The 25,368-nt window shown below is 38.5% G+C and overlaps 1 protein-coding gene across 3 annotated transcripts in view; it reads left to right on the forward strand.

Moving 5' to 3' along the window:
- Nucleotides 1–25,368, forward strand: part of LOC123763567 (uncharacterized) — a 243,524-nt gene that overhangs the window by 199,731 nt on the left and 18,425 nt on the right. For all 3 annotated transcript variants that reach the window (XM_045750725.2, XM_069304540.1, XM_045750726.2), the window contains exons 5-13: nt 2,123–2,264; nt 2,591–2,664; nt 4,121–4,390; nt 6,008–6,126; nt 10,367–10,451; nt 10,997–11,092; nt 12,881–13,053; nt 16,898–17,110; nt 18,393–23,238. In XM_045750725.2, coding sequence (XP_045606681.2) covers nt 2,123–2,264; nt 2,591–2,664; nt 4,121–4,390; nt 6,008–6,126; nt 10,367–10,451; nt 10,997–11,092; nt 12,881–13,053; nt 16,898–17,110; nt 18,393–23,238 — 6,018 coding nt within the window. The remainder of the gene's footprint in view (nt 1–2,122; nt 2,265–2,590; nt 2,665–4,120; nt 4,391–6,007; nt 6,127–10,366; nt 10,452–10,996; nt 11,093–12,880; nt 13,054–16,897; nt 17,111–18,392; nt 23,239–25,368) is intronic.

Raw genomic sequence — 25,368 nt, forward strand, 5'->3', positions numbered from 1 at the left:
CACACGTGAAAGCGGTGGTGCTGCTTCTTTCAGGGAATCGCAGAAAATTATTAAATACAGAGGTCTAGCACACTGCTACAGCTTTGTTCCGATCGGCTCGGAGACCCTCGGTTCGTGGGGAAAATGTGCATTGAAGTTCCTGAAGGAATTGGGGGACAAATTGATCAGCGCTACAAAAGACCAGAGAGCAAAAAGTTTCTTGTTCCAGCGCCTCAGTGTTGCGATTCAGAGGGGAAATGCCTGTTGCGTCTTGGGCACTAGTCCAACTTCAGAGGAATTCGAAGAAGTGTTTGACTTGCAACAATGATCGAACCCGTCTGTGACATTCATCAATGTTTCCCATTGTTGTGTTCTTCAAGAGATCCATAACCTTTAAGCACCTTTTTGCATTATTATTTTTGTATCAACCCATGTATATCTTGTAACCATCAAATGCATAATAAAGCACAAAAAATATTCAAGGAAGGGGGTGGTAGGAGAAAAGCACACAGAAACTGTATTGGAGGGGATCTAAACATTCCCTCTAATGCGTTATGCGTGGTTTCCTCCGAGGCTATGGGTCCCCCTTCTTCCAGCTAGAGGTGGTACTCATATATATATATATATATATATATATATATATATATATATATATATATATATATATATATTATATATATATATATATATATATGTATATATATAAATAAATAATACACATTCATAGATGTATACACACAAAGATGAATATATTCCAGCACACATGCGTGCGGGGTACGAGGAAACACAATACAGGAATTCTAAGAGAACTTAGAAATGGGTGTCGTATTTTCTGGGCGGAGGCGCCCAGGCGTGTGGTTACGGCTGCCATTCTCTCGCTCCACCCGCTGCGGTACAGTTGCTGCTGCTGCTGCTGCTGCTGCTGCTGTATCTTCTCGTATGTCTGCTAAAATTGCTACTGACTCTACTGATAGTAATGTTCCTGTTGCTGCTGTTCTCTGTTATTGCCTTCCAAAACATCTCTCTCTCTCTCTCTCCCCCCCTCCCCCCCCTCCCCCTCCCCCTCCCCCCTCCCCCCCTCCCCCCCTCCCCCCCTCCCCCCTCCCCCCCTCCCCCCTCCCCCCCTCCCCCCTCCCCCTCCCCCCTCCCCCTCCCCCCCTCCCCCCTCCCCCCCCCCCTCCCCCCCCAGTTCCCTCTTCTTTTGTGATCTAATCATTTCCAGTTTGGTGTGCTTACAATGTGATGGATGTTGCGTATCTTTCAAGTTGTGTGAACTAGTGTTGCGCCGCACAGGTGACAAAGTGTACACAATGTAACCAACACTCATAAAAACCTTCGAGTGCTAATAAGTAAGTTTAAAAATGAAGAAACATTAAAGCGTGTAAGAGATTCTAGGCAATGTGAGCACAGAGCAGAGTGTAGGGTCTGCTGGGCAAGGTGAGCACAGAGCAGAGTGCAGGGTCTGCTGGGCAATGTGAGCACAGAGCAGAGTGCAGGGTCTGCTGGGCAAGGTGAGCACAGGAGCAGAGTGCAGGGTCTGCATGGGCAAGGTGAGCACAGAGCAGTGTGCAGGGTCTGCTGCTTGCGGCAGTCTGCGTAGCTGTACACCACCAGGATACCGTGGAGCTCTCTCTTGAAGAGGGTCGACTCTCATTTGTTCCACTAATATTAATATTTCATTAATGATGTTGGAGAATGTTGGGCGGCGGCGGTGCCGGTGTTCGCAAGAGTGGACGCTACACACACTTTCCTCCGGGTTTATTCTCGTCTATTTTGACTATCTGTACCTTGAGTGCATGGTTGCTTTAGTGTACATATTGGGGAGTTACCGTCATGCGCTTCCTATGAGCACTCTGTCGTCTGGGTTCTAGACACAACAACACTAGCACCTTCACATTCACATACCTTCTCATAATATTTTTATCTCAAGTTTTGACAGTGTAGGCTGCCATGAAAAACACAAATGGAATTTTGTGATATATTTGAATTGGGGCTCAGGTTTTGATGCCATTGTGTGTGGATGTAGCCATCCCACCACCGCCCACGGGTTGGATATGGGGGGTGCGTGAACTAAATTAACTCTATAAAGCATATAAAATAACTAAAGAAAACGCTTCAACATTGGGTGTTGTGTCCATGACAGATCAACTTCGAGCCGCTACCAGATATCCGACCCCGTCCAGGGGGTAGGGAGGCTCTGGTCACAGACAAGACCCTGCCGGTCTCCTTCCCCGCCCAGAGCGTCGTCAACACCCAGCCCGCCCTCCCCACCGATGACTGGTTTGGTATGACCCTCTCCCCTCTTTTTACCTTTCTGATCTCATGAGTTAGAGCCCACCTTCAGCACTTAGTCCAGATCTGACCCACTCTCAGATCACCAAAAGTTACCTATTAAGTCATGCCGCATCAGTGTAGAGGACTTGCCTCCACTCTAAAATTTTGATACAAGTCATTTTCGTTCCAGAATTTAAGGATATTTTTGTTTTATAATTTAATGTCTATGCACTTCAAAATTGTATGGTTATTTTCTAGATAAAATACAGTTTGTATAATTCACATAAATAATGTGTTTTTGTTTTGTTTTGGAGTGAAACATAAATTTTCTTTGCAGCGGCGCCGCATCAGAATTTCCCGCGTAACCAGCTGCAGTACGTGAGAGAGATTGGCAAAGGCTGGTTTGGTCAGGTTAGCCTACTTTTGTTATTTTGTTATTTTGGTCTACTGATGTGTGTGTGTGTGTGTGGGTGGGGGGGGGTGCATGCATGTGTGTGTGTAGACGTACATACGTACACACCAAGCTGTGATTTAACTGTCGAGCATCAGCTGTAGGACCCCGCCTTTTGTGTTGTCTGGATGCACTGGTTCCTGACTCACCTGATTGTTGTTGTGTGTATCATGCCTGCTTTTATACTGAATGAAGTTAACCTCGTCTACCTCGGGATAAAATGTTTTCCACTTATTCTCTTATCTCTGACATTAAGGAAGTTTTTTGTGTGTGTATGATTGATGTATGTCTAGTTCTTCTCTTCTTCCTAATAAACATATTATCTCGGTCTTATGTGTTAATTTCACATTGAATTTTTTATACAGTGATTATGTTTCCTTAGTGGCTTTTTTCTTTCGTATTTTTGTAATGTTCCCTACACATGTTCTCATTGTGACCCCTCGGATCTACATCCCGTCTTATAGACAATCTCTAAACTTTTACTCTCTTGACTCTTTATTTTTAGATTTACCTGTTGTTTACATGTAATCAATTTCCTGTGTGTTTCTACTCTTGAAGCTCGACCTTCAGTTCAAACTTGTCTTGAGGTCTCCATGTCGGAGACGACATATTTGAATACTGTACTAGTTTCACAAAAGGCCCTCAGTGCCTTATTCAAGGTTTCAGAGTGCTATATGAATTTTGGCAGGTCTACGTGCATCACTGATGCTCTTCTCTACACACATCCCATGTTAGGTTTGGCATTACATCTACTACATCCTCTTCCCTTTCTGACGTGGGGACACCTCTCTCCCGTTTGCAAAATAGTCTTCATTACAGCTGACTGGGTCCAGCAACCATTCCTTTAGATCATCGAGAAGTATTATGAAATGCTCCTCCATTTCTGTTGACAGTTTTGCGTAATCTGCAAACACCAATACGTAAGATTCTTTATGGAGTTAAATCGTTCACATATACAGTTCATATAAAGAATTGTATGAGTAGCAGTGCCGGTCCCTGTGACACGACACTTGTCACTGCTCGCCACTCTGACTTCTCTCTTAATGTGACTGTCTTCGGTTAGTCAGGCACTCTCTCTCTCTCCCAGTTATAGCGATCTGATTTTTCAGTCTTTTGGGGGGCACAGTGTTGAAAGGCCTTTGATAGTGGAGAATGATGCAGTCTGCCTGTCGTCCCCTGGACTGTCATCATATTGTTGAAGAAGTTGAGATTTGAGGAGTAAGACTTCCCTTTACTGTACCCGTGCTGACCCCTCAACACGAAGCTCCGCCCCTCTGGAGGTTCATTAAGGTTGAATAAACATGTCGGGTGAAAGGAGTAGAATGTGAACAGCATTAAAAACATGAACATGACAGGAGAGGTGTAAATGACAGCAATCGTGTAAATGAGTGAGTGATGAGAGCTGTCCATTAACAGGTTTTGGAGGGTCGAGCCACTGGAATATTCAGCGACCACACCAAAGGGGACTCGCCAGTCCCATCTACGGTGACCCCCACCACTTGCTCTCGGGGCCAGACGCCAGTCGCAGTCAAGGTCTTGCGGGAGGATGCCACCCCAACTGAGCAGATGTATTTCCTCCACGAGTTAAAACCATATCGTGATTTGTCGCACCCAAATGTTCTCAAAGTCTTGGCTCAATGCTTGGAAACAGAGCCACTCTTAATTTTAATGCAGTTGTGCCCCAGGGTAAGTTATGCTATCTTTTACTGCACCTTAAACTACCTACTCTAACTTACTCGCCTCAGTTTAAATAATGTCATCTCAATAACTCATTGGTTTTAGGTTGTTTATTTTTAAATTTGCACATCTGTTTACATTGTCCATGTGATAATCTTGTATGGAGGTCAGCTATTGAAAGGAAGTAAGCTTGCTTGTAGTTGAAATTGAAATAAGTTTATTGAGGTAAAATACACATAAAGGGATGAGGTATCTCAAGCTATTCTCACCCCGTTCAGTACATCGTGTTAATACATACATATACACACATCACAAATAATAAACATATTAATAAATAATAAACATAAACAGTCTGAGAGATAAACATCTACATTTCCTAGTCAGGACCTTTTAGAGGTCCTTTAGAACTTAAACATTGCTTGTAGTTTGCTATAAAGAGTCATGAAACCAAAATCATTGATATATTTGACCCTTAAACACTGCTCTTCAGAGTTTCTAATATATATAATAATAATTTTTTTCTAATATACCTTGACAGCATTAATACATTTTCACTTTACTCTCTTACATTTGCTTTATAGTATTTCTTCCGATTTCTGTATCTTGCTGTGTTATCATTTGCATGGTCTCACGTGTTTTCGTGTGACCACCGTTTCTATATATTTGCGTTTTTATGTTAAAGTAAAAAAGTATTTTCTCTGCTAACTTGAAGCATGATCATTTTTCCATAAATATTTTTACCTTTGATGTTAATTCGCTGCCGTTTGTACTACTGTATTCTTATGAGCCATGACTGTGTGTCGAGTACTGGTCTCTGGGGTACGAGCCCAAGGTGGTGGTACAACCCGTCCTCTTCAAATTTCGTCGCTGTACGCTCGTATGCGCGTTATGGCCAAAAATGGACGTAATTTGAAATGAAATCGGCTCACGAAAGTGTCGTACTGTCCCGTTTTCTGTTTGAGTCCTCCGGCTTACTCGGTTCGGTTAGGAGAGGAAACTTTCAATTAACGGTTTTCATGACGTTTTGAAACCTTGGGAGAACTTCCTGCCCTCCTAACCTACCAGAGGACACTTAACGTGCTGTTAAACAAAATTCAAACATTTATTTTCAGTTTTATAAATTTTCAAATTACGTCCAATTTCGGCCATACGGGCAAACGGCCAAATTCAGACGTGGTTTGTAAGAGGACAGGTTGCATAGTAATTATGTCATTTTTGGCTACTAACAGTATAGACATGTACTATACATGTCCTCTATATAAATCAGTATAGAGGATCAGGTAATTTCATAATGTTGTATTTTTCCCAATTTCTTGCAACTTCTGTAGTCTTCCAGTAATCCAGAAAATTTGATTTAATAAATTTAGATAAAAATAAGTAAAGCCCGTTATAGAATTAAAAAGATTTTATTACATTTAGGTTGTTAGTCTAGTTTGATAGCCTATTACTGTAAAAGGTTAGTTTTTAGAGAGCTTGATGTTTATGTAATCTGTGCTTTTATTTAGTATTTTATTTGTATGCTCCTCCCACTCAGTCAGAACTTTGGGAGAGGAGAGGCTTTTCAGCTGACTGCCTGTTAACGAGTCACATCATTAAATTTTAGCATCTTTTATTACGAACTTTCAGGGGGATCTGAAAGCTGTGGTGAGACATGACAAGTCCCTCTCCGAGTCGGCAGTACTGCGCATGGTGGTAGATGTGGCAGCCGGACTCATGCACATGCATTCTCGCGCCTTCATCCACACGTGAGTTCGTACTCCATGGCTATATCTCCCTGCTTGCACTTGCTTGTTTGTATGTAATAAGGTACCCTGGTAGGAGACCTTATTTTATAGACGGTATGATCAAGGTAGAAGAATGTGGACCAATCCACACCCTAGAAAATGAAGGGACGACGACATTTCGGTCCGTCTTGGACCATTCTCAAGTCGATTGAGAATGGTCCAGGACGGACCGAAACGTCGTCGTCCCTTCATTTTCTAGTGTGTGGTCTGGTCATCATACTTCAGCCACGTTATTGTGACTCATCGCCTGCACAAGGTAGGAGAATCTTATAGTTTAGTTTTTAGTAGCCCCAGTTGAGATAGTGCGGTTTTGTGATAAATTTGTGTGTGTATATTTGCAGTATGCAATCCTCCAAATGTACTCATTAGAAAGAAGACGAGAGAGATATCAATAAAATACACGTGGAAGATACTGGAGGGCCAAGTACCAAATCTACACAGTAAAATAACAACGTACTGGAGTGAACGATATGGAAGAAAATGCAGAATAGGACCAGTGAAGAGCAGAGGTGCCATAGGCACAATCAGAGAACACTGTATAAACATCAGAGGTCCACGGTTGTTCAACACCCTCCCAGCAAGCATAAGAAATATTGCCGGAACAACCGTGGACATCTTCAAGAGGAAACTAGATTGTTTCCTCCATGGAGTGCCGAACCAACCGGCCTGTGGTGGGTAAGTGGGCCTGCGGGCCGCTCCAAGCAACAGCCTGTTGGACCAAACTCTCACAAGTCAAGCCTGGCCTCGGGCCGGGCTTGGGGAGTAGAAGAACTCCCAGAACCCCATCAACCAGGTATCAACCAGTATCCATGCAATATCTGGAGAAGTTAGAACTTTGAAGACTTGTGTTGTGGTGCAAGGAACTATTTTAACAAAGGTCTAGGCTGCTGTTAGAGAGTGAGGGGGTAACATATTAAGAATTTTGTATCTCGAAAATTAGTAAACCCGTTAATAAACACCTAACCTTGCACCACCCACCCCAATACGAGGAGGGTGTAAAGGAAGAGACAGTGCCAAAGGAAGAGGAGATATAAAGACTATAAGGAGAGAGTGTTTCACTAGGGAGGTTTCGGGTAATACGGGAGTAAAGACTAATACTAAGAGATTGTAACCGAGTGATGGACTCCACTTGGCAAGTTGAGCTACGTAGAGGAATTTTGATTAAAGAACCGGAAAAGTGAGGAGTATGTCAGATTAATAGCAGTGGAAGATAAAATAAATAGAACAAGGGGACGTAACAAAGACAATGGAGGAGAGAGTGAACTAGGTGTGAAGTGTGACTGCTGTAGTGAAGATGACAGTTATTGTTCTAGAAGCAGTTAGAAGCTCAGTAAAAGAACAGTATTAAATCCGCAGAGATATTTTTCTATAAAACCTACCTCTTTTTTTTTTTATGAAAATATGGGGTACATCTGCATTAGTGCAGCTACCCTAGACTATATGAAGTGGAGTACAGTGTGTCAAAAAAAAAAAAAGCTAACTAGGTGATGCTAAAAAATCACCATCATACAGGATGGTTAGTCATACAGAGGCATGTGATAAGCAGTCTGCACTGGCAGACTCCGGATGCATTTTGAGGATATCGTCAACACAAGATTGAATAAGGTAGCAGTGGTAATAAAAGTCCCCATCTCGCAGGATGGTTAGTCATACAGGGCTATATGTTTAGTAGCCGGCACTGGCAAATTTTGGGTACACTGTGAGGATATCTTCAAGAATACGAGAGTGAATAAAGTAATTGCAGAGCTTCAGGTACCTCATGCCAACTGGTCTGAAAGGTCTAATAACTGGGCATTCAGTGATGTAGTGCGGGAGATCGTGCCGTAGTTCCTGCTCACAGAGTTTGCAACTGGAGTGCTCAGGATTAGGAGACCCGTCACCTGCAGCCACCTGCCACAGGTACCGGTAACTCAACCTGATCCTGGCAACCACTGTGTCGCACAGTCTAGTGGACGTTTTGTGCTGCCCATAGATGTAGGTTTCAGATCTGAACAAATCATAGCTTTTTCCAGCCCAAACTTGGTGATAAACTCTTAGAGGTGACCATGCCAAGTTTCACTTATATTTGTGGAATTGGTTCATACATTGCTGAATTGTTTAACTCAGATCCCTGGCAAGTTTGCCTATTTAGTATGCAATGCTTTGTAAGAGATTCAGTAATTCATATTATTTTGGGGAATGACTTCTTTTACTGAAATTACTTTAAAAATAACTCGGTGTAAGGCTACACTTTCCAATGTTCATAGTGTGATCAGTTTTATGGTCATTGTAGGTTTGAAGCTAATACAGTAAGGTGTTCAAGATATAAAGCCCGTTAAACCATGGGGATAAAAAAATCACCATAATGAATGCACTACCACTAGGTAGCCGGTCGGCCGAGTGGACAGCACACTGGACTTGTGATCCTTGTGGTCCCGGGTTCGATCCCGGACGCCGGCGAGAAACAATGGGCAGAATTTCTTTCACCCTATACCCCTGTTACCTAGCAGTAAAATAGGTACCTGGGTGTTAGTCAGCTGTCACGGGCTGCTTCCTGGGGGTGGAGGCCTGGTCGAGGACCGGGCCACAGGGACACTAAAGCCCTGAAATCATCTCAAGATAACCTCAAGATAACCCAATTACCATAAGCATAATCTTGTGATCATACGGCAGGTACAGTATTTTAAGTACAGTATCAAGTTCATTCAATGAGGCTTTTACTATTATTTTGAAGTTTCAAAAGTCAAAGAAGTCTTATCAATGAGAACTTTCACATGAAACTTTCCATTGATAAGACTCCTTTGAGATATCCATGCAGAGCCTGGGTTAACATTGCTCCTACATTATTCGTGGGGATCAATATGTACATTACTCTTTCTTAAAACATTTACAAGTTCTTATTATTGTAAATTGGAATGAGTGTGTGTTACATTTATGCATCGGCCAACATGTCTGTAAACCCTTAATGCATTACAGTATTTGCATACTGACAGTCTGGTATTTGCCTTGATGGGTTGATACTACACTGTCTAGTAGTGGGATAGATTTGAAAATTTCAGAGAGAAACTTGAAACTGTTATACTGTACTTTTTCAGAATTGAGGCTTTACTTTCCAACTCATCTTACAAAACGATAGTAATTATTGATTTGCAAACAATTATGAAGCCAATAAGAGGTCTTAATAACTTGTGCTCATCAGATTTCTACAAAACTTTGAGATACTGTAATACAGTACCATTAAAAATCTAAAAATTTCAGACAAAACATGCTTCCATATCAGCATGGAAGCTACATTAAATACCTGTATTCACTTTCCAGTTTAAATTAAAGAAAGTCCTGCCATCTCAGGAAATAATTACTGTTCTTTTACATAAGAATAAGAAAAGCCATGGGTGCCATGAGCATATCTGATCATACCCAGCTACAAACTAACCCATCACCCTACCACCTTATTCTTTTTTCCCTCCTTCTCTGTGTCCATATGTTACATACACAGACACACACACACGACAAGGCAGAACATTCATATATTTTATGAATATTTAATAATGCTGTGTGTATTGAGATATGCCTGGTGGTATTGTATGGTGTAAGGATATCAAACTTGATAAGACTCAAAATATAATAGTTTGTAATATCAAACAACCTTATCATTGTGTTCATTGCTGTCTTCTTTTATGTGCTAGCCATATGCTGTATTGTGACTACCAATTTTTGTCAACTACCATTCAAGCTGTCATTGCAATCAATCTTATATTGTTTCTGCTGTATTGTGCCTACCAATTTGTTGTCAACTACCATTCAAGCTGTCATTGCAATCAATCTTAGCTACCTATGTGCTTTAATATACTGTACCTACAATTTTCTCTCATCTTTTTTTTTCATTTCATGTAATCTGTTATCATTTTTTTGTCTATAAATTTTGCAAGTATTTACCTCCTTAAAATTTTCTTAGATTAAGGACCTGCCCGAAACGCTGCGCGTGCTAATGGCTTTACAAGACTGTAATTACCATATTTGTATCCTCACATTCCTTATGTACATTCTTGTATATGCATAAATAAAATAAAATAAAATAAAATAAAATAGGAACAAGGGGACACCTTTATCTTTCTGCCAGGAGTTTATTGTTTCCTGTATGAATAATTTCTTGTGAAGTGTAAAATTCCCTACATTTATTTATACTGAATTTTTTCTCTACAAATATTTTCCATTAATATAGGGACCTTGCCGCAAGGAACTGTGTGGTTGATGAAGATTACACCGTGAAAATTGGAGATTATGGTTACAACATAGATTTTTACAAAGTAAGTTATCCCCATTTTCATATTGATGTGCATTTGTTGAGTTTGAATCTTAAGAGATTGTTGTGTTTGCACAGAAACAATATTATTCTGAAACAAGATACTTTTATTTTTTTTATTTTTATGAATTCAGACATTTATATGAGAATAATCTTTTATTTCTAATATTTTAGCAAAGAAAAAATTTAGCATAATTTACTGTGTACATATTAAGGCAGAGATTTAATTGTTTTCCCTCTAATAATCACATTTGTCTGAATATGTGTACATAGTATATTTTGACATGTTTATGTATGTCCCCCTACACGTTCAGTGTTGTGTAGGTGCTTTGAGTCTTACACCTTGTCTAATGTTTGTTGTATGCCATCTATTATCACTACACTGTAATCTGTTAAATGCTGTTTTAAATTGTAACAGCTCTTACTATGTGTGTGTGTGAGAATACAGTATTAGCTTAATACAATGGACTTAATACAATACAGTATTAGCTTAATACAATGGAATGATTTACACTGAAATTTTATGTTAATTTGTTCTTTCTTTTTCAGAATGAATATTATTGTGCTGGAGAGGTGGCTTTGCCATTAAGGTGGTGTTCTCCAGAAACATTAAAGTGTACAGATACCACTATAGAAACAAAAGAGGTAAACGTCCATTACGTAATATTTGCAGTTAATTCAGTCTCTCACACCATCGTTCATCACATTAAACACAATACTGTACTGTATCTGAATATTAGGAGCATTGCACAATTTAATATTTGAACAAATGTGTTGGTGTTAACCCTTAAACTGTGCAAAACCTCATATGATGTGTGACATTGAACTCAGTTTTTTAAATTTTCTGAAACTCTTTCAAATGTGTTGTTAATAATCTACTAGGCAAATGTTCCAACTTTGTCTAAATGATACCAGTGTAACTTGCAAAACAAGAAAATAAAAAATAATTATAAAATTGAATATTGAAAACTTCAGATTTTGAAATCGGCCGCAAAAATATAAAAATATCACCAACTGTTCATTTGGTGTTAATATGCTCTCAGAATAGAATATGATCTTCATTTTCATATGTTTAGCATATAGGTTTTCAGTATAGTTTACTGTAAAAAAAAAAAGTCAATATGGCATTTGAAATATGTGCAAATTTAGACAACAAAAATTTATAGCTCCAAACGTTTAGTTTATGAAAAATCAACTCTATAGGGATTGTAGAATAGACAGCTGTGCATGCTATATGTAAAAATGGTGAGAATCGGTCAGAAACTAGATTTTTGGATACTGAAGTAAGTTGAAATTCTAGTCATAGATATAATTGAAGTTGAAGTTATCGACAATGAATAAGGCAGTTCTAATTCATGAATTTAGTTGAATTTTTTTTTAATTGAATTTACTTGAATTTATTTTGAATTTCAAAATAGAGCATGTTGTAATAAACATTGTTTGGCATTTGTACTCAAGTATGTGAAAGTTGTAGGTCAATGTGTGTAGAAATGAAGTCAAGAAAAAATAACCCTCCAAAAAACAAAATATAGGGATAATTATAATAATAATAATAATAATAATAATAATAATAATAATAATGATTTAGGGAATATATTTAGGTGTACTTTATATAAGTAAAAAAGCCCTAATCTGGTCCCTAATCATCAAAACAACCTATAGAAACAAGGAAAATAGAGTTTGAAATCTGTGAAAAAATCAGCCAAAAAAATTCAGTCTCAAGTTGTGAGAGTTGTAACTGATTTATTTGTTGACCAATTTAATTCTGGCTTCACATAGTTAGGGACGAAGATGCATTCTCCAGGATGTGAAGGTTAAAACAAATTCAAATGATAAACAAAGGAGGAAAAAACCTAAAAACCTAAAAAAGAAATTCCCCCCCCCCAAAAAAAAATACTTTTGACATTGTTTAAAGTAACTGATAATAACATTGGGCAATGTATTTATATGATATATAACACAATAGAGCTTAATAACATAATTGCTCATTATTATTTGTGTTATTATGTATTACTCACCAATGCTATAAAGGCACCAGCTTTATATCCACTTTGTGGACACTTCTTACTACTGTTCTTCTTCTTTGTGCGTCAGACAGGTGCTTGCATCACTTTATTATTGCATTATCCATCAATTCCAGTTAATATGAGCTATTCTCTACATCAACAAAACGTTCTTTTTTTTTTAAATATTCGTCTAAAATCAATTTCTGAAAATATTTTGATGAAAGTTTCACGAAGCTGAAGCCAATAAGTTGGAGATCTCTCTAAAATTTTTAAGTAATTTTTACATAATTTGAATAGTTTTCAAATTATACCCCCTTCAATGTCACACATCATATGACGTATTGTGCAGTTTAAGGGTTAAGGTACCAGAGGTCATTATTTTTTAATTCATACTCTTAAAGTATTAAAATAAAACTACTGCTTACAGGTTACTACAGCAGCAAATGTCTGGAGTTTTGGAATAATAATGTGGGAAATAGCAAGCCGAGGAGAACTGCCGTACACAAACCTTGATGATGACCAGGTTATACAGCAGGTCATTGTGGATCAGTCTTGTATACTGGAGTCTCCCAAGTCCCTGGAGTTACATGCAGACAAGCTGTGAGTGTGGGAATACACTGTTATGCATGTCTGCTGCTTGCATATGTCTCTCGTTACTTATTTTGTTATGATCAAATTGTAGTTAAAGGAGAGGAGCTATGCTCATGGTGTCATGACCATTGAATTGTAAATTTTTAACTTGGAGTGGGTGCTACTTTTGAAAGCGTTGTACAGTCCATATTCATGCAAACTGCACTAAAGTTTTATGGAAAATTAGGGATGTATTCCACAGACATCCAAAAGTTAATTTTTTACACACTGTGTGTATTTTTCCAATAAAACACTTATCTTAGCATCAACAGAAGCATAAACATTAATTTTATAAAATGTACAGTGCAGGTTACCTTACCTTGCGGTTACCTTGTAATGCTTTCGGGGCTCACCGTCGTCACTGCCTGGTCACTGGACTGGTCAACCAGGCTGTTAGTTGACGTATGACTCACAGCCTGGTTGATCAGATATCATTTGAAGGTGTTTATCAAGTTCTGTCTTGAACACTGTGAGGGGTCGACCAGTTATGCCCCTTATGTGTAGTGGAAGTGTGTTGAACAGTCTCGGGCCTCTGATGTAGATAGAGTTCTCTCTCAGAGTACCTGTTGCACCTCTGCTTTTCAACGGGGGTATTCTGCACATCCTGCGATGCCTTCTGGTTTCATGTGATTTTATTTCTGTGTGCAGGTTTGGGACCAGCCCATCTAATATTTTCCATGTGTAAATTATTACTGTATCACCGTCGGCTGTTACTCTCTCGCCTGCACTCTAGAGAATACAAATTTAGGCATTTTAGTCGGTCCCAATAGTTTAGATGTTTTACTGAGTAGATACTAGCAGTAAAGGATCTCTGCATGCTCTCCAGGTCAGAAATTTCTCCAGTTTCGAAAACGGGCTGTCATTGTGCAACAGCATTCCACTCTAGAGAGCACTAGCATCTTGAAAAGTATCATCACTGATATAGCATCTCTAGGTTTGAAAGGTTCTTGTTATCCAACCTGTCATTTTTCTTGCAGTTGTGATGGCTATTTTTTTTGTGTTCTCTAAAGGTAAGGTCTTTCGACATGAGTACACTCAAATCCTTTACATTGCTTTTTTTGTTCAATGTTACTATTTGACTGCATTTTGCATGTGGTTTCCGTTTTTATATTTTAATATTTTCCGTAGTGCAGGAGCTGGAACTTATCTTCATTAAATACTATATTATTTTATGTAGCCCATTGAAAGACCTGATTTACATCTGATGTGCATAAGCATACTGTCTATGGCTTCTTCAAAATCCAGTGGGGATAGGGTGACACCTGATATATGATTTGATGTATCACATCCATAAAAAATTCATTTGGGATAGGTATCAATCTTTAGTGTGTTTAGTGGCTTGCTGAAAACAGTCATTCTGATTCCTCAGTATTTCGCTCATTTCTTTGTTGTCATCTGTGAAAGTTCCATTTCCTTTCACAGGGACCTGATACTAGAAGTAGGTTTTTATCTTGATTTTGCATAGGAGAAAAAATATTTTGGATTTCTCTCTTTCACTGATGGCCTTTTGTTCTGTCTCTCCTGGATATTGTATGATTTTTGTAGCTATAGTTCAGTCATATTTATTTCTCTACCTAGCCTTCTTTGTCATTCTTGAGAGAAGGTGTGACTGAAATTGTTCCGTGATTGTTTTTTTCACCTATAGAAGGAACGCCGTTCCCATTTCAATCTGCATCTCTTCCTCTTTTTTCTTAGGGGTATGCAGTTTGAGCATATTTCTAGTGCTACTGAACTTGTTTTTTTCCAGGCTGAACTGGTCCAGGTTTGCATTTTCTAGCTGTTATTCCCAGCTTATTTGTGTGAAGTCTTGGTTTATTTGCTCCCAATTAATCTGTTTATCATTAAAATTGAATTTGCTGAATTCTCTGGGATTTGGGACTGGTTGTGCAGGTCTACTCCCCATGCTTGTCAGAACTTGAATTAAGTTGTGATCTGAGTAACAGGTATTTGTAATCATTATGTTCCTGATCAATTCATCATTATTAGTGAAAATGACGTCCAGCATGTTCGCTTTTCTTGTTGGTTCTACTATTGGCTGGTTTAATGCAAATCTGTCACACATCCATAGCAGGTCATTTGCATGTGCCTGTTCATTTAGGCTACTGCCTGGTATTCTTTCTGATATAACTGTATTAGCCAGGTGCTTCCATTTCATGTGCTGTAGGTTAAAGTCCCCAAGCAGGATGATGATTGGATCTGGATTTCTGAGTTTTTCCAAGCAGTGTTCTATGTTGGTCTCTAAACTGCTGAGGATTTGTCCCCAGTGACTTATATACAAGGACAATAACTATGTTCAGGATTTCTGTTTTGATTATCAGCACTTCCACCATATTGTTTGTGGTGTTTAGCAGCTCCGTGCAGATGAGAGTCTTTGATGTACAGGCTAACCCCATCCTGCATGTGATGAATGCTGCATGGATGGTTTATGCTTTTAGAGTTTGTATTTTAATTTAGTTCTTATGTATGGTATAAAGTTTTTACTAAGAATTTTGCCATCATATTCTTGAAGGTTATTTTGAAATTGGCAAGTGAAGCATAGGCCCTTGTGACTAAACTTTTATGTTTGTCTGGTGATGGTTTACCGTTTTATGGTTTTAGGAGTTCACCCCTAAATCTCTCTCTTTGAGCATAATACTTAATATTAATTATCCTTAAAGCCATTACAGGCATTTGTCCACATTAAATTTTGTTGACTATTTATTGCTCTTTGTGCTTATTTTATTTAAGTCATTTTAGAAGAGATCACAATTGTTTACATTTTTTATTCCCCTCGGCATCTTGACATCATCTGCAACGTGTTCACATTACTTTACTATATCCCTGGAAGTAGATGATCATTTATGTTTACAGTAAGTGGGCTGGAACTGAACCTGTGCAACCTTGCTAATGATTTTCCTCCATTCTGATTTATTAATAATAATTACTGCTCTCATCATTCTACCTGTTAGAAAGCTTTTCATTCATTCTAATAGCCTTCCTGTTACTCCTTCAATGAGTTCTAACTTCTAGAACAAATTCCTGTGTAGAATTTATTGAATACTTTTCCTATGTCCAACTAAATTCAATCGGCCCAACCTTCTTTCTTGCAAAATCTCGGCGATTATAAAAAAAACTAAGCAAATTTGCTGTTCGTGAACATCCGCCTCCTCATGTCTTGTCTTTTTCGAGTTTGTTTGGGTGGCCTTGGCTTAAAAAGGGGTTTGATGAATAGGCAGACACAATTGTAGTGAAGAGTGCAGCCATTTGGTGGTGGTCGAGGTGCAGCCAACACATGATGTGATGATTCATGTGGTCACCTGCCGATGATCCAGGTAATACTTGTGTACTACTGGATCTGCCGATACTGTTGTGATGGGTGCTGTCACCTGGTGGTGGCTGAGGTAATATTTGTGCTAACATAGCACACATGTTAATCTTATTTGTTAAATCTTAGTGTTAGCAGAGCAAATATTGTAGTGCTTGTGTTTCTGATTATTGATTGTAGGGGCTTGCAAGTATCTTCCTTTGTACATAATCTTTGATAAGACCCTTTACAAAGATGCTTGTAATTAGGGGGGGGGGGCCAAGATCAACAGGAACCTGGCAGGTGATGAGAGTCCTGGGTGGTGCATCTGAGCTGCGATTCCAGGAGCATCTGAGGGACTGGTTCAGCAAGGAGTATTTCACTCCACACACTATTTTCTTTTAGATTATCATATAGAATTATAAGTTTTATGCATGATAGGTACTATATAGAGTATGTGCAAATAAATACTGTAAATACAGATACATATTTATGGAGTATGGATAAACAACAATTGAATTTGTTTTGCAGATATAACATTATGAAGCAGTGCTGGTACACAGAATATTCCAGACCTCCCATGACTTATATTTATTCTTTACTGATGCATCTTTGGGAGAACTCGACTGTTACCTGCCAAGATTCATCGTCCATAAGTGATTTTGAGCGACGATGGGACCAGCTTCAGCAGCAACACTGCCGAGACCACAGTATTATGAACGTTACTAACACCTCTGATCTCAGGTATTGAAAACACATTTGAGAAGAGAACATTTAGTTTAGTATTTAAAATTTAGGTAATACTGTACTGTAATATGAATTTAACCCCTAAGAAACTTGTAGCTACTAAATCTTATTAGAAATGAGATCATTGTACCATGGTGAATATTATTCTTTCCTTGTTAATTAATTTCGAAGTAATATTCTCCATCTTCTGGACTAAAGACAGATATAAGAAAATGATATTGCATTTAGCTTTGGAACATGTATGAATGTTATACAACAAAAGAAGTACAGTAATTTAAAAGTGAATGTCGTACAGTCCCGTACAGCGAATCCCCAATCAAATAGATTTTTTACCCTTTTACGTTCTTCAAATTTTCTGTTTGGCATCTTGCTTCTCAACTGAAGTTTGTGATGGAAAAGTATCCTCTCTCACATCAGGATCCCGAGAGTCTCCTAGGCTGGTTTAATTTGGTCTACCTAGTATCTTGTCCACCGTCACTGAGAATGAGAAGCGTTCTACTGTGGAATTTTTTGTTTCAGTTCCTTGAGCTCTTTACCATGAACTTACAGTAATGTGCTTAGTCTACAAATTACTCATACATTGTATGTAATGCAACAGTTAACATAGATAAGTCCAACAAGAGCATGAGAGTGATGTGGAAGGGAAGAGGAAGAAAGTTGGGATAGTTATGGAGCAGGGAAATTGAGGGAAAGAATGTTGGTGAGCTTTTGAGATCAAGAAAAGGTAGGGGGGAAAAACAGTGGGTAGGTTGCACAAGAGGGAAAGGGAAAGAGAAAGTTAGCATAAGTTTTGGAATGGGAGGTGAAAAAAGGTGGGGAAAGCTTTGTAAACATGGGTGGACATAAAAAGAATTAAGAAAAAGGGGGAAGGTTAGGGAACAGTGAAGTGCAAGAGGCATTAAATATGGCAACATTAGTTCTTTTTCAATTTATAATGTCTGTCAGATTAAGAGTTGAGAGTGCATTTTTTTTAATGCAGTCTGCAAGTGAAATGCTACAGTAAAGGTGTCATGAGCAGAATGGTGTTTGAGAATGTCATAAACCTTGATTACTTGTACATGTTTGTATTGGAAGAGATAGGAAAGATATTCGATAGAAGTTCTGGTTTGAGTTTTAGGGGTCCATAATCATTATAATAATAATAATAATAACAATTATTCAGAGCTTCATATGCCTATGGCTGACTGGAAAGTATCTTCAGTTGGTCTTGGGAGTAATTTTTTTTTATTACTTAAGCAGATTATATAATCAGTATCTTTCATATGATCTTGTATTTCAGGTTTGAAAGTGACTTCAGTCTGTCAGTATCTGGGCATCACCGGTTTGGAGGGACTCTGTCACCAAGTTTGCAAAATCTTCGTGGTTCAGTGGAGGACCTGGATGCTAAGATGGCAGCCAAATTTGGTTCAGCTCTTCCATCATGGCTTGGAATGGAACCAGGACAACCCATTGATAGTTTGACCCAGGAGATAACAGATGCCATACTCAAATTGGATGATTACTTAGCTGGAGAAAAGTCAGAACCCAGTACCACTCAGGCATCACCCGAGAAAGGAGGGATCAATTTTAAACTTGGTAAAGATTCTTTTGTATCTAATCCTCCAGAATCAAAGCTTGCTAGAGTGGGCAGACTATCTGTTGAAGAAGAAAGTGAGCATCCAAGCCTGGCAAGAACATTATCAGGAGAGGATGAAGGTTTAACAATGAGACTAGAACAAGGCGAGTTTACAGAGCTGGTGAGATTGAAAAGCCAGAGCGTTCAAGACTTCATGAAGTTAACAGTAGTAGATGATGGCAGTGACTCTGATAATACCAGTCAGAGAAATTCCTTAGCTTTTGAACCTTTAGCTCAGGAGAAAACATGCTCCAGTGAGGGCAATATAAGAGAAGCTCTCAGGGACATTAAGTTTATGGGTGATCTTGAGAGATTACAAGCAGAGCATAGATATTCTATTATTTCAGAAGCAAGCAGAGAGAATCCATCTTCTATTGAATATAGAAACCAGGATTTCGACTTTGACCCATCCTTCAGTCAGTCGGATATACTTGTAGACTCTGAAGCAGGATCTACAGAAAAATTAGCTACCAGTACAGAATCGGATAATTCAAATATCTTCCATGAAAGACAAACTAGTGAACATGATCCTTTTTTAGGTGAAATTATCTCCTCTGTACTTACAGAGGAGAATAAAATGGAAGTCTGTGATACCAAAGAAGATAGTAACTCTACTTATTTTGGAGATAGTTCTGTTGGACCAAAACCTCTTCCAGCATCACCAGATTGTGTTGTATCTTCCAGAGAACCTAAACCAGTTGCTCTTCCAGATATTGTTGTGCATGATGCTAGTGTAAAACTTAGTACCCCAAGCCCACCACCAGTTGACAGCCCTCTTCAAATTAGAAATAACAATCAACCAAAGGAATTTCGTTTCATATTTGAAAATCAAACTGACTCGTCCTCAGCTGGCAACTCTAGGTTTACGTACAAGAATGAGCAAGAAAGTTTATTCCAGTCAGACTCGGTGATATTCAGCGAGAATATTCGAAATACGGATATGAATAAAGTTGATGAGTGTGATGGTAGTAATAATCATGAGATTAATTATCAAAGAATAAGTAGCAGTCATAAGAGTGACTCATCTATAGGAAAGCACTCGCTGGAAAATGAACACGAGAGTGAAAGCAAAACGGGTGATATTAGTAAATTTCTTACATATATGCAAGACAATTTTAGAGACCGATTAACAAGCACTCCATGTAAAATAAATAGTGTAGGGAATGCAGTACAGGCAGATGATGTAGATGATAAAAAATATAGATCTGGTTTTTCAAGTAATGATACAAATACTCATGATTCAGATTATGAAGATAGAGAATCATCGCTTAACACAGTGCATTTTACTACAAGCAGTCAAGATAATAAAGAGGATGAACAGCAAGTATTTGTTGACAGAGATAGTATTGAAGTCCCAAGCTATAAACCAGAAAAGATTATTACAGGAGAAGATGTTGTGATAGGAGCTTTAGACGATTATTCACTTGACCTTTATAGAGCTGTCAAGTCCACAGAGATTTCCTTGACAAATGAGGAGTCCTTGCAAAAAACTTTTTCATTTGAGGATGATATTAAGGCTTTTTCATCAGCAATACCAAAGGACTATGTATCACATGAAGATAGTGTAACCAAAAATAAGGTGATAGGGATTGAAGTTGATCTTGAACAGTGGGATAAATTTCTGGGTAGCACAATGAATGGGGACAAAATAAACTCTGATATCGTTTTTAAAGAAAATTTTGAAGAAAATATTTCTGTAGATGATAAATTGGCAAGTGACATATCAGATAGTGTGTTTGAAGATAGTGAACATAGTGTTGAAAGTAAAAAGGAATTTAAATCAGATAACACATTTGTGAAGTATAATTCATCAGATTTACATAGTACTTGTGATGAAATTCGTGACATTATGGCTAATGACAGTGAAGTGGAATGTGACAATATTGAAACTCGTCCAGAAGTTGATGTGACTATGTTCTTTAACTCAGAGTCAAGTGTTACTTCAAATGTTGGGAACTCATCAAATGACTTGCCTCAACGTAGACCAAAAAGTAATATAAATATGTTAAACTTAAAGGCACTTTCAGATGATATGATTAGTCCACAGTCTGGATGTAGTGATGAATCTTATATTACAGCTAAGTCAACACCACACACAACGAAGGTGTACACACCAACCGATGTGTTGGATATTTTCAGGACACCGGCACAAAAATGTGAGTGGGACCAGAGCACACCTGTCACTGAAGGCAACTCTCAAAGTTCCAAAAATAGTATGTCTCCAAAGATCCATCAGGATGATGCGACAGTGTGTTCCGAGAGTAGTTCATCTGTTATTCTTGACATGCATTCAGATAAGTTAAGCTATAGGAGAGAAGCATCTGTTGATTGTGGTTTAGAAGCTGTTTCTCAAAATTCTGATAAAGACACCTTGCATTCTTCTGTAGATATAGCTGGAAATGTTTTAAATATAATTTCAAAACCTGTAAATACACACATGATTGCAAATCAAAATACTAATTCAGAAGCTATTAATAATAACTCTAACATACAAAACAGTATTAAAATTAGAGATTTTGTTTCCAAGACTTCATCTACTCCAGTTGACTCAAAACTTGGCTTAACATCAGATATGTTAAGCCTTGAAAGTATTAGTTCTACATTAAATATTGATTCTTGTACACAGAGATTAGAAGAATTAGATGGAAGTAAACAAGAAAATATCATTATAAAAGATGATTTATCACCTAGTGCTTATGAAACCAAATTAAAATCCGATGATTGTTGGAATTCTCAAGAAAGTCAAGATTCAGCTGTAGAAAATGATGAAGCAGAGAATGGAGATTTTTGGCAACAACAAATGATGGCTTGGCAAGAGGCAGCATTTCAGACCCGACAGCTCCTTCAACAAGCTGCTGGAGGAAGTGGTACTTCCTTAGCAGAATGTAAAGGCTCGCAGGAAGATTTGTTAGATGCAAGCCCTCGAAGTGATAGCTCGTCCACAAAAAGTCTATATTCATCATCTGATATGTTGAGTTTGGACGATGAAGGCACATATGTTTCTTATAACACAACAGATGATGAAGAAGTACTTGGGTACAAACCAGAAGACATCAATGCCTTACGAGCTGAATTAAACCTGAAACTTGGAAGTTTACAAGAAGACAAAGAGCAGTTGGAGCCTGAAGAGCCAGATGATATTTCATCATCAGACAGAGAAAATGTTACCATTAATTATAGAGGTATTATAACTACAACTCTTTCTCCAATTAAAGAAGAAAGCTTCTTGGAAGATGATGATTCACCATCGAAAAAAAGCACTATTAAAAATACTAATAACTTAGATTCTGTACATGATCAAAGTATTGAATTTGAAGAACTATTATCAGTGCCACTTGGTGATACATTTATTGTTTTTGAAGATGCTTATGAAACTGTTGTTAATGAGTCTGTTGTTGATAACCAGCAGGAAGTATCATGTAAATTTTCTCCTGAAGAAATTGAGCAAAGTATTACCATGGTAGATGGCCAGTCTAGTGAAAAGAGAGAGACTAATGACTGCAATAATGCTGAGGGACTGCAAAATGGTGCAAGCTTAATAAGCACTTTGGAAACAATGAATGATTGTTTAAGTCTTGAGAATACTCATGATAGTTTAATATTGGAAGATTTGGATGAAGAGAACGGTGTACGGTCCATTCAGATATATGATTCAGGAAGTGATCTAGATGCTGAAGATATTTTAGTTGTTGATACTGAGACTAATGAGGCCAAGATTATTGACAGAGGAAAACCCAGAAGTCATTTGGCTTTCATAAATGATCAGGAAGAAGAACAAGTAGACGCGAAAGATACAAGCTCGTTTGTTTACGAAGAGTCGGATGACGTAGCTCCCGAGTCCATTCCATCTGTTGGAGGGTCGCGCTTTGATGAAATGCGTCACCGTGAAGAATTTCTTAGAAATAACCCTTCTTGGGAGAAACCAGTTAGTATTCAATCTGAAAGCTATGGAGGAGATTCTGAATCTCAACCTGAGAGAGAGTTTGTTGTTTCTGATGCAGCCCCAGAATCTCCACAGGGAATTCAAGTTCCACATTATCACTCATATTTTACATCTGCACTCAGTACCATATCACATCCAAATGTCAGTATAGAGGAACCTGTGATTTTTGAACAAGTAGAACATATCTCTCTTCCATACGATGTAAATTATCCATCTGCAGGTGAACAGCTGCATAGCTTAGAAGATTTTGTTGAGCAAGTAGAAGATATGGAAGATCATACTAGCAGTGATAACAAAGAAGAGACTAAAATCAGTGAAATAGAAGATGATGATGATGATAATGCCCCAATAAAACTGAATTTCTTAGGTCGACTCTACTCTGATGAATCTGAAGAAAAGGATGAGCAGAAAATTTTGAAATCTTGTGAGGCAAGGGAAGCAACTCTTCTTTCCGACTCTGAAAATGAGGATTCTAGTGACAAACAAGTCGGCCACTCTAAGAAGCCAAAACTTGGAGACATAAATCAAATGACCACAACAGAATTATTGGCTGCTCCAAATTATCAGGTAAGGTTTACCTTCATAAGGCTCTGTATCCCTACAGGTAAATGATTTATAAAGGCAATGAATATCACTGGCACTAGTACAAAGCCTTGTGGGACTCCAGTTGTGGCATTACTCTTGTTCAGTACAGTTCCTCTTATCTCTGCTCTTGTCCTCTTATCAGTCAGGATATTTTTTCGTCCATGTCAGTAGTCTGCCTGTCACCATCTTGTATGTTCTCCCAGCAGACTCAAATTAAATTTTTAGGTTCATAGAGATGCAGTCTGCCCAGTCATCACTTTCCTGTAAAAACTCTGTGGCTCTATGCATATCTACCCATTTGGTTTGAGTTACTGTCATGATTTGACTACCACACTTGTCAATGATACTTGTCTATGGCTTGACAGCTGAGTGGACAGCGCTTCGGATTCGTAGTCCTGAGGTTCCGGGTTCGATCCCCGGTGGAAACGGAACCAAATGGGCAGAGTTTCTTTCACCCTGATGCTCCTGTTATGTAGCAGGTAATAGGTACCTGGGAATTAGACAGCTGCTATTGGCTGCTTCCTGGAGGGGTGTGTAACAAAAAGGAGGCCTGGTCGAGGACCGGGTCATGGGCACGCTAAGCCCTGAAATCATCTTGAGATAATCTCATCTCATCTCAAGACAGTTAAGTGTCTTCTGTACAGTATTACTATTTTTGTAACTTGGGGCTATGTTTACTTCTTTTCCATATATTTGCTTGGTACCCTGTTTGTAAATATGTCTAGAAAAGCATCTGTAGTCAGATAATGAACTTGTTTGGGCATTTGTTTGGAAGCCAGCGTGAAACTCCACTTTGCTTAACTAATTAGTTTGGTCCAAATCCCTATGCAACTTTTTATATCATCTGTAGACACATTTAGTAGGTGTTCAATGGAATTCTCTGAAGTCCATAAATATGTGTGGTTCCATAAAAACTGTAATGTATGTACAGGGAGTCTCCCCAACTACAACCAGGTTAAGTTCTGAAAGGGTGTTTGTAAAGCATTTGTTCAGAACATGGAAGAGATTTCCCCCATAGGTGCAATGCTAACTGGAGGATTAAGGTGTAAATGGGGATGCATTCCTGGATCACCAGAAATCCTCACAAAACCAATATTTTGGGACATAAAAAAACACAGCATATTATTTACTTTGAATGATGGAGTTTAAATGAAAAAGTTAGCTGTTTTTGAAAAGTGAAGAGGTCTACTTCCATGAATAAATAAAAATACATGTGCTTACTGTATCCAGAAACATCACTCCCGCAAAGACTCCCGATACTCACACACCAGCCCACTCTGGACACCCACCAACCCAGGCTCAACAAACTCCAGTCAGTCTGGTTTATTTTGTAAAGAGGATGGAGAGGTACAGTACAGACAAAGGGAAAAGTTTGGAAATGGGAAATATAGTATGGCAGGTGGGCTGTCTTGCCTTGTTGACGTGTGTGTGTGTGTGTTTGGCAGCTAAGCTAAGCATGCTGTCTCTTGTTAGGGAGATGTGAGTGTTTGTGAGGTTCTTCACATGTATTTCAGCACATATGGATGTCCATAGATCAATACTGTCTAGCATTCACATATACACACAGTTGCTTTTGTAAATGTCTTGATGTTCTGCTTAAGGGGTCTGTATTTTATTATTCATTTTTTAATTTATTTTTATTTTCTTATCTTTTAAGAGGGGTGGGATGGGTTTCTAATCCATATGTCATCTTGGAATTATATATTGTAAGACTTGTTTTCCATCGAGTACATCGAGGCTCTTGGGCCACAGACTGTGGAAGTGGGGCATCTCGTCTTGAAGTAATCTTTCTAACAGTGGATCTTCTAATATTTTGATCATGCTCCACACCTTAGTGGCATGCAGCTGTAGTCTGATCTTCAGTGGTTGTATATACAGGGGCATGCATCAAGGAAAGCAACAACACAACTAGTCCATCACTGACACTAATTGTGCTAACAATTGCATGTGAAATTACCTTGCTTTGTTAGAACTTTGAGAATAGAGACCTAGTTAATGTATCTACCACTGAACAGTATCCCTTCCCTATGGTAGTGAACGCCAACTACAGGTAGTTTTTATAAGGATGCCACCCCTGTGATAATGAACACCAACTAGTTTTAATTTCAATGC

The sequence above is a fragment of the Procambarus clarkii genome, chromosome 52 (assembly GCF_040958095.1).
Source record: "Procambarus clarkii isolate CNS0578487 chromosome 52, FALCON_Pclarkii_2.0, whole genome shotgun sequence".
Classification (NCBI taxonomy): domain Eukaryota; kingdom Metazoa; phylum Arthropoda; class Malacostraca; order Decapoda; family Cambaridae; genus Procambarus; species Procambarus clarkii.